At 23.8% G+C, this 12,307-nt stretch overlaps 1 protein-coding gene across 1 annotated transcript in view; it reads right to left on the reverse strand.

Moving 5' to 3' along the window:
- Nucleotides 1-333: 333 nt before the first annotated feature.
- LOC112685002 overlaps nucleotides 334-12,307 on the reverse strand; it is a 33,969-nt gene continuing 21,995 nt past the window's right edge. Inside the window, exons 26-38 of the mRNA XM_025556748.1 lie at nucleotides 11,736-11,939; nucleotides 10,673-10,857; nucleotides 10,486-10,602; nucleotides 10,022-10,181; nucleotides 8,691-8,831; nucleotides 7,850-8,058; nucleotides 6,757-6,867; nucleotides 6,553-6,685; nucleotides 6,305-6,484; nucleotides 6,038-6,240; nucleotides 4,153-4,278; nucleotides 983-1,109; nucleotides 334-575 (exon numbers count right to left, since the gene is read on the reverse strand). Coding sequence (XP_025412533.1) covers nucleotides 484-575; nucleotides 983-1,109; nucleotides 4,153-4,278; nucleotides 6,038-6,240; nucleotides 6,305-6,484; nucleotides 6,553-6,685; nucleotides 6,757-6,867; nucleotides 7,850-8,058; nucleotides 8,691-8,831; nucleotides 10,022-10,181; nucleotides 10,486-10,602; nucleotides 10,673-10,857; nucleotides 11,736-11,939 — 1,988 coding nt within the window. The 3' untranslated portion in view covers nucleotides 334-483. The remainder of the gene's footprint in view (nucleotides 576-982; nucleotides 1,110-4,152; nucleotides 4,279-6,037; nucleotides 6,241-6,304; nucleotides 6,485-6,552; nucleotides 6,686-6,756; nucleotides 6,868-7,849; nucleotides 8,059-8,690; nucleotides 8,832-10,021; nucleotides 10,182-10,485; nucleotides 10,603-10,672; nucleotides 10,858-11,735; nucleotides 11,940-12,307) is intronic.

The raw sequence follows: 12,307 nt of genomic DNA on the forward strand, positions 1-12,307 counted from the left end.
AAATCCCAAATACATATTTACAAATCTAGGTATTGAATAAATATGACCTCATTATAAAATATTATCATAGAGACACATAAAGTAATAAACAACTGTGATACACACTGTATATATCATACATACTGCATGAATAAAAAAATACAAAATAATGAAAATAAATAATAGTATAAAATCACTCATTTTTTAAATTTAATTTTAATGAAATACTTTAAGTTATCTTTGCATAAAAATACTTATAATTTATAACAGTTAAGTAAGTTTTCATAATTATATATGTAATATAATAGACAATAGCTATCCTATGATCCAATTATTATTAATTTATTAATAAAAATATATAATTATAACAATAGTTTTTAAACAAATATTATGTCTTATAACATAACAACAAATTCTATAATCTTTAATAGTAGTTTATCTTTAATAGTAGTTAAGTGAAATAATATGAATAAATAAAATATTGAATTTTTTAATTTAATAAAATTATTGCTTTACTTGTTTTGACAAAGCCTTACGAGTAGAATAAGGTGATACAGGTTGAGATGAATTTTGTTGTTTAATATTTTGACAATGACCTAAAATATATTTTAATAATAAATTTATTTATTAAAAAATAAATTAATTTGACAATTTACCATAGTTACGACTTTAAAGCATTGTTCAGATTTTTCGTAAATATACACAATATGCAGTAAGATCTTGGAATTCAAAATTTGTAGAAAATATATAACTTACAGTTTATTTAAAAATATGTACAAAAAATGTTATTAAATTTGTTTCTTATACCAATTATCTAGTTTTATACTACATTATATTTATTATTTTAGATATTGATTGAATAGTCAAAAATAATTATTATATTTTAAAATATATTTTCATTAGTTCACTTAAATAAAAGTATAAAATATAATTACAACAATATTTTACATAAAAAAAATTATTAAATATATTTAACTATTCTTAAAATTTATATTTGGTTTACCAGGTAAATTAATATTCAATGGTGGCATATCTAAGATGTCTCTTATTTCATCGAGTATATTGCTTCCGTAATATTCTGTCTTCAGTGCAACATCATCAAGGCCTTTTGGGTTTAACTCATTAAACTCCTAATAATTATAATACAAAGAAAAATGATTAAAAACTTATGTAAAATAAATGTTTAATTTTAAATATTTGTTATTTGTTTTAAATAGACACTATTATTAATTATATATGAACTGTAAATATTTCAATGATACAAATAAATATTATTTATAATAAATACACAAGTAAAATTAATTATTTTAATTAATTATAGGGGTTTACTTGTGATTTAAAATGTTCATGGTTCACTTATAAAAAAATATATTATGAATAAACAATTACAATTTAAAATTGAACCTTAAGAGGATGCTATATCAGCCATAATTTAACCATAAAAATGATTTCGTGTGGGATAACTCTACGAAACCAATGTTCATTTTAGATTTACCAAATTTTCAGAATAAATAAAAGAGAATTTTATCTATTTCGTAACATTTTTATTTTTTTTGATAACTTAAACACAATCCAAATTATTCATTTGGAAAGATTTATTAATTTTGTTTTTTTAATTTGCTTATAAAAAATTAATGAGTCTTGATACCACAAAAATATAAATGCTACGACACAGATAAAGTTCTCTTTTATTTATTCTTAAAACTTGGTAAATCTACTATAAATATTGGCCTCGTAGAGCTGTCCCGCGCAAAGCAGTTTGTATAGTAACACTCAAAATTAATTTTTATAATTATTTTTATTCTCTCAACTTTGGTGGCAAACGGCATTATTATTGACGATTACTCCCCATTCTCTATTTCTATGATATTTTTTTTAGACATTCACAATTACGACTATACTTGGAAAATATGGGCTTATCGCTTTAGATGTTATCGATTATCAAAATTGCTGACAATAATATTATTATAGTTGTACTAATACTAATACTAATACACGGCACTATAATAGTCACTAATAATTCAATGTTAAATGATATAGATGGTATACAAGCATCCTATGTTCTTATTATTATTTTAAGAAATATATTATACACTTTTGTAGTTTTGTCACCAATTTTTTTTATGGGGTTGTGTTAATTTCAATAAAATGTCACCGAAAAAGTCCAGATTGATCTTTAATAAACGAGTTCGATCAGGTAAAAGAGCTATCCAAAAACAGATGATGAATGTTTAGAAAGGTATTAGTAAAAGTAAAAGTACACTGTAAGTACCTGCTACTTGCAACTAATAATTAGTTTTAAATTTTATTAGAGTGGACGCTGCTTTGGGACCATCACAAAGTGAGTCTTAAACCAAAGGCGCAATTTTATTTTTAAATTTGGGGGTCTATATAATTTGCATGTATGTACTGTGTCTGTGCTCTCAAAGATTTATAAAAGTATATAATCCATTTTGGGGGATCTTAGCCCCCTTCCAAATTGCGCTTATACTTATAACTGAATGAATCTTATTAAAATTATTGAGATAGCTGTGCCAAGTAATCGAGAATGTTTTTATAACTCACACTACAATAACAATAATCGCCATAAATGTGAAATGTCTTAAAAATTGTATATACACACATTAAAAAGCATGAATGGAAACCAGTAATAATCAACAAAAATAGGTAATTTTTAAAAATCAATTTATTTTTAAATTTTAACCAAAAATGTTTATTTTCTATTTTTTTTTTTTTACGAAATTTGAGTTTTATATTTTTTATAATGTATTTGGATAATCCGTACCGTTCCAGACTACTTTGATTCTAATAAGTGACTGAATTTTAAACCCGTGAATCTTATAAGCGGCACAATATCCACTGTATTTTGTATATTATTCAAATATTTATTTAGATATTTTTGTAAATTTATCAAAAAGAACGAGGTGAAATAGAAACTACTCCAGATATGTCTTTATTCTATACCATATCGACTGAAATGTAAGCCTGTCGACAAAAAATCAAAATATTTCATTTAGCACGCCATCAAGTACTATTGAAATGCCGTCTTATGAAGCTTAAGTAATGGAACACAGCTTATGTATTAAATATGAAAATTCTAGTTCTGATGATACAATTTTAGGGTAGGTATCTATTTTATATATTTTTACACAAAATCATTGTTTGACAAAACCTATTTCTTTATTTTGCTGTGACTTAAAAACTAAAAACTTTTTTTTTTTTTTACAAATTTCATCAAAATCTCAAATTTTTGCAAATTATTTTGTAGTTATAAATGTACATAATGGTCAGTTTCACAGTTAAGGATTGAAAATTTAAAACAAGGTTTTTCACAAGTATTCAATATTGTATACAAAAAATCAAGAAAATATATTAAAAAATAATTTTTTATAGACATTCTAAATTCAAATTTGGACGAAATTAGATATTCAAATGAAGAATAACTATGTTACAGATCTCTCGAAGGACGTAGGATTGTGAATATAAGTCATTTATTTTTTCAGATTCAAAATATCCGGCATAGAAATTTGATTTGTAACTGAGCACCGTAGAGCATATAGCTCAACTTTTACATTCCATTTTTGTTATCAATAGGGTTTTTAAATAATTTGTTTTCGGTTAGTCAGTCAATTACATATACTGCTTTAGAGGAAATTATTAAAGCTGGTATAGAAGAACGGCGATTGGCGATAGAATGTGGTAATGTGGACCAAGACGGCTATCCTATGTGCACTGTTATTGCAGATGGCCAGTGGTCGAAAAGAAGTTGTAAGACCAAATATAATGCGTCTTCAGGAGCAGTAACATTGCATTTTTATATTTATAGGTAGTATTATTGTTATTTTTTGTCATATGTTTTCAGTCTACTATCATTGGTTTTAAAACTACGTTAGGTTAAGGCTAGCCTATCATAGGTTTTAAAACTAAAAAGGTGTTATTTCTTGATATAAGAAACAGCTATTGCTGCATTTGTCAACGAGCTTTAACCAAAAAAATAGAGCCCAGTCATCACCAATTTATCACGAAATTTAGGAATGGAAACAATAAAATACAGTATATATTTCTCTCACCAACACATACATTGGGTAGAGATAATAATTAATATTTACCTAATTTCACACTTAATCTAGTAATTATTATATTTTATCATAAAAAATAATCTAGGTTACTTACAATACAAATTGGGTTATTGGTTGTTATAATTTTTCTTTTCAAATATTCTTTAACAAGTTTAATTTCATTTTCTGTTTTTAATTCAGATATATTCTGTATTTGAACTTTAATGACAAAATTTGGAGGCTAAAAATGAGATATACAAAATTAAACCAAACATATTTACCCTAATAAAGCAAACTAAACATATTTTTACTGATAATAAAATAAATTAAATGGACATAAATATCAATTTCATTTTATATTAAAATGGTAAATTTCTAAACGGTATCTATTTTTACTATTGAAAGCAAATCATTTTTAAATTTGATATAGACAATATTCTATATACATCAGAGAGTATTGGATGAGTGTGGTGTGGTCGTAACGATGGATAATTAATGTACTGAAGATGATTTATTTTTATACTGTATACTCCCATAAGTTCATGGCGATTCTTGGAAATATACATATGTACAACTGCAGTTACTCCAGTGTTATTACAAAAAACCCAAAATGGGAGAAAAAAAATTCACTCAGTACTGATAGACAATTTTATTTTGAAAACCATTGAATTCTTTTTTTCTTTCTAAATTTTATTGGAAATGGATAATTGATTTATTTAATTATTAATATAATAAAGTTATTTTAAATTTTACCGCTCTAGTCTCTCATCTATATCCACTATAGAAGCCGGAGTTCCTCAAGGAGCAATTACAGCTCCTATCCTTTTCAACATCTTCATAGCCGATCAACCCACTTCTCCCTACACGTTCGTTGCTGAATACGCCGATGATAAAGCTATCCTTTCAACTCACGAAAATCCTATCATTGCCTCTATGCAACTTCAATCTCATCTCTCTCGTTTGGAATCCTGGTGTCAAAATTGGAAAGTCAAAATAAACGAAACCAAATCCTGCCACATCACTTTTACCCTTAAACATCAAATTTGCCCCCAAATTTCTTTTAACAACATCACAATTCCAACCTCTCCAAACACAAAATACCTTGGTATATATTTTGACCAAAAACTAAACTGGGCCCATCATACTAATAACATCAAAATTAAACTAAACACTCGTCTTCGTTCCCTTAATTTTTTTTTTAACGCTAAATCAAAACTTACACTTCACACTAAACTAAACTTATACAAAACTCTCCTTAAACCCATATGGATGTACGGCATCCAAATATGGGGCTCTGCAAAAAAGTCACATATAAACAAAATTCAAATAACCCAAAATAAATTGTTTCGTTTAATAACAAAGGCTCCTTTCTATGTATCCAACCAAACCTTACACTCAGACCTTAAAATGAACACTGTTTTCGAAACCGCTACCAAATCATACACTCGTTACCACAACTCTCTTTTCAACCATCCTAACATCCTAGCTAAAAATCTAACCAATCCAATGCCTGGTAACCCTCCCAAAAGATTGAAAAGAAAATGGTGCCGCGACCTACTTCAATAATTTAACCTTATGACTCTGACCTGGAGTGTCGCCAGTGGGCGGCTTCTCCTTTCATGTTTTTCTGGCTGTAACCCTAATTGTTAACACTTAAGCTTATTGTACATAATTTGTATAGATTGTTTAAATTCAAATAAAAAACAAAAAAAAAAAAAAAATTTTAAATTTTATATACAACGCGGAAAAAAGGACAAATTTTGATATTTTTTAGACTTTTAACAAAGAGGAAATTTATATATTTTTTCTTATGTTTAACAATCTTTATTTTATACTTGTTCTAAATAACCTTAATGATGAAATTATAAACTTTCTTTTTTAGAATTTAAATTAATTAATTACTTGCTTCTGAATGGTTTATTATTAATTATTAACTTTAATTTATTACTAACCTTAAATTCTATAAATTGAAACATTTTTTAAACAAAAATAAAACATACTTTTTCTAATTCTTTAGGCAATTCAAATATGTCTTCAGCACAAACTAACTCTTCATTCCCATAATCAATACAAAAAACTCTGAATTCATCATTGATTTTATCTTTGATTTGAGCCCGACAATACATAATTGGATTTAGTGTAGATATTACACAAACTTTATCACCAATATTTAACAGTTTGTTAGAACTGCGATTTACACAAGCTGATAATTCAAAATATAAATATTAAATATTTTTTTTAATCAGACATAAATAATATATAAGTACCTGATTTATAATATTTAATCATTTGTTTATTAAATTTATTGAAACTTTCAATAAATTCATGTGATGCATCACGAATAAAAATTGAATTGAAATTTTCAAAATGAGTTATATAAACAGTTGAACCACTTTTTATAGGATGAATTGGTTTCACTAATTCATTTTCTTTTTTTTCGGGTATCACTAATGCAAATAAATAAAAAATAAATGTTTAAATTAAATTATAAATAAAGGTAAAATAGATTTTTTACCAATTTTTCTCTCTAATCGTCGCTGTTGAGACATGGGCTGACATAATTTTTGTATTTCTTCATTTATAGATAGATTTTTTAAGTCCTTTAATATAACTTGTTTATACCAACGTTCAGCTTTTTTATCATACTCCTAAATAAATTATTTTTAATATTGAAAAATAACATAATAATAAAATTATTAACAAATTTTAAATTACATACTAAAATTAATGTGTTCCCAACTAATTGTCCAAGATAAGAAATTACTCTGCTATTATTATTATTAATCTTGGTTAATCCAGCAAGTGAAACTCTTTGACACAATATTGGTACCTAAAAATAATTTAAACTTTCTAATATTGACAGACAATCTTTCCACAATTGGCATTTATTCAAATGGGTATATAGCACACAACAGTGTAAACATTTTTATTTTACATAAAAATTGTCTAATATATAGAGGTGTTTTACAGTATAAGTTTACATTTTTAGTTATATAGTTTAGTATTTATAATGACTTATAAAATAATCATTATTTGTTGCTTAAACAATTCAATATAATAAATTTAAATGTTTTTAAATAAACAGTCTATCTTTAGATCAGTATTGAACAAAAATTTCATGATAGTATAAATCAAGACGATTCAATCTTTTTTAATTGGTGAACCAATTAACACTTTCATAAAAACAATAAAAGGGCCACCAAAACAAAAATATAGTAAACAAACATTTTGGAGTAAAAAAACATAAAAGGTATATTATCATTGTAAATTGTTCTCTTTACAATAATTTATTATTATTATTATCATATATCAATTTTGTTATAATATTATTTCAAATAAAGTATTCTATGGAGTTGGATCAAAAAAAGGATTTGAGACCTGCATATAACCCACAACTTGGATCACCCTGGTATAAATAATAGTATTACATAAAGACATATTTTAAGCAACAAAAAACTATAATATGATGACCTTTAGAAGTACGATTTTTTGATAAGCTATGGATGCTCAGTCAGGGTAAATAATTAAAATAGTTATGAAAATAATTTTAGAATATTTTGTCATATAGCTTGGCTAATTTGTTTTCAATAAGATTATTTTTTAAATACAGTACATAATTTAAATGTTATGAATTTATGAACAATATATAACAAAAAAACTAGAAAATTTTTTTTATTATTATATTTTATTAGTAATTCTGATTTATGTCAATCAAAGAGATGATTGAGTAGTATCAAATACAAAATAAATTAAGTTATAATTATTATTGAATTGTATTATATACTTATTCTTAGTTTTTTTAATATACTCACTGTATTTACTGATTCACTTATAGGCAATTCAAATATATGTTTCAATGATATTGAATCAATAAAACTATAATCACTAAATGAACATCTGAACATAGAAGTATCATCTGAACAAGGTCCAATAATTTTGGCTCTATAAAATCCATTATATTTCATTGAATATACTGCAACATTCTCATTAGTTTTTGGGCATATTGTTTTTAAATGATCATCTAAAAATACAAATATTAGTCAATTGTTAATAAATAGAATAATTTTGAAGTATATTATATAAAAAGATAAAATAAAAATATGGCTTTTTAAATGTAATTATTTTAACCAAATTAAATACACAATGAACATAGTTAATAATTGTTATCGAAACATAATTCAAAAATGTAAAAACAAATAAATAACTGATGTTAAAAATTAAAATATATTATTTAATAAATATATCACTATATCCCAATAATAATTTACTTATAAAAAAAACTAAATAACATAATTATTTGATTAAAACAGGTAAAAATCCCATACAAACGTTATGCATCAGTGAGTTGTTTTTTTCATACAAGAAGTAAATTAAAATGTATATTACTAGATTCTGAAAACCTAGAATCAATTATGTAATTTATTAATTTTATTGGTGAACAAAATTATGATAAATTTGTTATTTTTTGATTTTAACATAATTAAACAGAATAATTAATTCAAACTGTACAGGAAATAAAAAATTAAATTAATTCAGATTTTAGAAAAAAATAATTATGAAAAAATTCCTATAGCTGCCACACTTACTTTAAAAATACATCACATATATTATCTTTATTTACTTTTCAATAGAAATTTTAACAATATATCTTACTTTTTCCATTTTTAAATTCATTTAAAATATTTTTATAATCTTCATATAGTTTAATAGGTCTCACATGTATATTTTCAACATTATTTCCAAATAAAAATTCAACATGTTCTCCACTTGGAATGCGCCAATGAACACTTGAACCTAAAATAAAACCTGATGTATATTAGAATTTCAAAAATTAAAATTCAGTAAAAATTCTAGTAATCAAAAATATTTTTTAGCAATATTGAGCTTGTTATTTTAAAATCTCCTTTTTTCTCTGATTATATTTAATTTACAATTCTCCAAAACATAAAAAAATTTAAATTAAATATAGCTAAATCTAGAATGTTATCAAGTATTTATCAGAAATCACTCCCACTCAGAAATGAACCTAAGACTCAGGAAGCAAGGATTCAAATATCAATTGGAGGTCACTTAAAAAAAAAAAGCAAAAACAATATTAATGAAACAGTTTTCAATTTTAGATTTTGGTTTTAGAGGTCCTTTAGAACAAAACATGCAACTGTGACATGAGATCCATGCATTAAATCGCTACTAAATGTCTTACTACTTACTAAAAATTTACAAAAATTATTTAATATATACTCCGACTGATGTAAAGTAGACTTTTTTACCAATTCAAATATCTAATTTTTTAAATTGAATCGCTAGAAGTATCTTAATTTGTCAGTGACTAAGGTTGGTTTCATGAAAAATTAAAAGGATTTACAATGGCTTTAAAAAGTATTATAAAACAAGTATTTTTTTTCATAATTTTAAAAATACTGAAAAAATATTTTTAATTATATTTTCAGTTCAATAAAATGTCAAAATGCCAACATGGTCATACATTTTTTTCAGTTATAAATAGTTTTTGCGTATATTATTAATTTACTTCAGATTAATTTATTAACTTAAGATGTATTTTTTTGGAATTTAGAATAATTTTTTTTTATATATATTACCATTTTCAATGTATATTTTGCAATTTTTTCGTGCATATTTTGCCTTTTTTTTTTTAAGCTTCTACAACTTCCAAGCCTTAATAATCACTTAAGGTGCATATTTATAAGAAGCAATAAACTTTAGTATATTTATATTTTACAAAAATACTAGAAATGATTACAGTTTCAAAAAAGAAAATTGAACTTTTTGTTAGGTATAATAAAATACTTATCTTACACATTGTGAGTAAATCAATCAAAAATAGAAAAACAGTAGTTAACTATAATTTATTTTATTTATTAGTAACAGTTAATAATCTAGGTGATTATGAGTGGAGTGATATCATGGAATTTGTACAGGATTTAACATGCATAAAAACAAACCATTATATTGTTTTATCTTACCGTTACTTTTTGAATTCTGTACAATAGGTTTGAGTTGATTAATATTGTCATTAGATAATGTATTACAAATGTTTAATAAATCATCAATTATATCATGTTCATTATTGAGTCTTTTTAAATTTACTTCATTAAAACAATTAAAATTATCTTCATCACACATCTGTTTTTATAAAAATAATGAATTATAAAATTAAATATTTTTAATTAGTGAGAACTAAATAAAAACCTATTATACATATTAAATATTAAAAGAAAACATGATTATAAAATCAATAAATGAAGAGATTTAAATTATTTAGAATATAATTTGAAGAACTTAAACTACTATTTTAAAATAACAAATACTTAACAAATGTAAAAACTAAAAATAATGTAATTGTATACAACTCACAATATATTTAAATGTAGCTCAATTTAGTTAAAATGTTATAGTACTTATATAAATAAAAAGTTAAATCACTTACCAAAATTAATGGAACTGGCACATTAAACCATAAGTTATGAAAATAATCTTTTACTGTTTTAGTTATTTTTAAATCTTTTGCTCCTTTAAGTCCAACTTTTTGTGCTAAACCAGGTACCTATAAATAATTATGAATTTATATTTAATAATTATCTAAAAAAAATTAGAAAAAATAAACGTGTACATACATTTTTTGACTCATTAGAAATTTCAAATACTTCATCAGCAGATACACTTATATTTTTTCCGATGTCTATTAAAAATACAGTGTACATTTTTCCAAATGCATCAAGTACTTTTGCTCGAAAAATTTTCTCTTCATACTTCACTTTTAAAATTTCTCCACGCTTGGGATTTTTCTTAATAGTTATGTCTTATATAATAAACAATGAAATTATGAACAATTAAAAAAAATAATTTAATAATTTAATTAATTTAAATAAACAAATTACATTAAAGTAATTAAGGAAATTCAAAATAAATCTTAAATGGTGCAAATGATAGATTCACATAAAAATGAGACCATTAATTTTGGAAAATAAAACTATAGTAAATATAATACAACAGAAAAATAGAGTGTAATAAAGCTACAGTGTCAACATGTAATCCAATTTTAACCAAGCCACGAACAGTCCTTCTTTGGCTTGAAAGTGAAACTTTTCAAAGACTGTGGTTCATAGTGATCATTAGGGCTAAAATTTGTATGCAATAAAAAATTGTAAAATATGCATTTAAAATTTTAATTAAATAAAACTAAACAAAAATATTTATTTATTGAAATACATCAGGGGTTAGCTGTTTGTCTTAATATAAAATAATTTAAAATAAAATTTATGTTTGTTAAAAAAAAACAAGATTTGTACATTAAACAGCAGGGCTAGAATTAAATATGAAATATTAACATTAAATTATAAATAATGATTACGAAATATACTATAAAACATTAATTTTTCGCATTCTTATAATCGAAATATGCAATAATATTTATTTTATTCAATATATTCAAAAACATACAAAATAAAAACATCACCATTTATCTCATAATGAGCTGATTCATGGACATTACTGACAAAATCAACAATCAGAAGTTGCAAAAAAAAAATATACTGTTACATACAAATCCTAGCTCTGATGATCAATAACTTATGATTTTAAAAAGATTAAAATAAATTTAATATCAACAAATATATCTATGAATATAAGATCATAAGTCTTTTAAAACTAAATATTTTTATTATTCGCTATAATTACCTTTTATTTTTGAAGCATCAATAATAAAATTGTTATTTTGTGGTATGGTATTTTTAGAACTTTTACACAGGTAAATATGATTAAAATCTTCAAAATTACAACAAAAAACAATGTCACCATTTTTTAATTCAATATTTGTTACAGATTCTGGTTCAGGTAAATTTATTAACATAGTCTCATTCCATGATTTTAGTACTGGTTCTTCTGTAAATTCAAAATATGCATAGATAAATGCAATTAATAAATATATTAAGATATACAGCTGGTGGTCCACGAGTTGATTTTAGGAGGTCCATGATTGGGTAGTACTGTAATAATATTTTAAATTTAATTTAGTGCAGTTGTATAACTTTGTAATCGTTTAAAATTCCTAGTATTTTAGGACAATAACTCGGCTATCACAAAACAGATGGATAATCAATTTTGTATAAATAAATATCATCAACCTGACCCAAACAAAAAAAAATCCATTTTCCTGTGATATTGAAAAAATAGAAAATCTCTTTTAAAAAGAACAATAAAAATTGATTTGGTGGATAACAGAATGATGAAAAATATTTTCAATAATAAAA

Source organism: Sipha flava, unplaced genomic scaffold (genome assembly GCF_003268045.1).
Source record: "Sipha flava isolate LNK unplaced genomic scaffold, YSA_version1 261_pilon_pilon, whole genome shotgun sequence".
Classification (NCBI taxonomy): domain Eukaryota; kingdom Metazoa; phylum Arthropoda; class Insecta; order Hemiptera; family Aphididae; genus Sipha; species Sipha flava.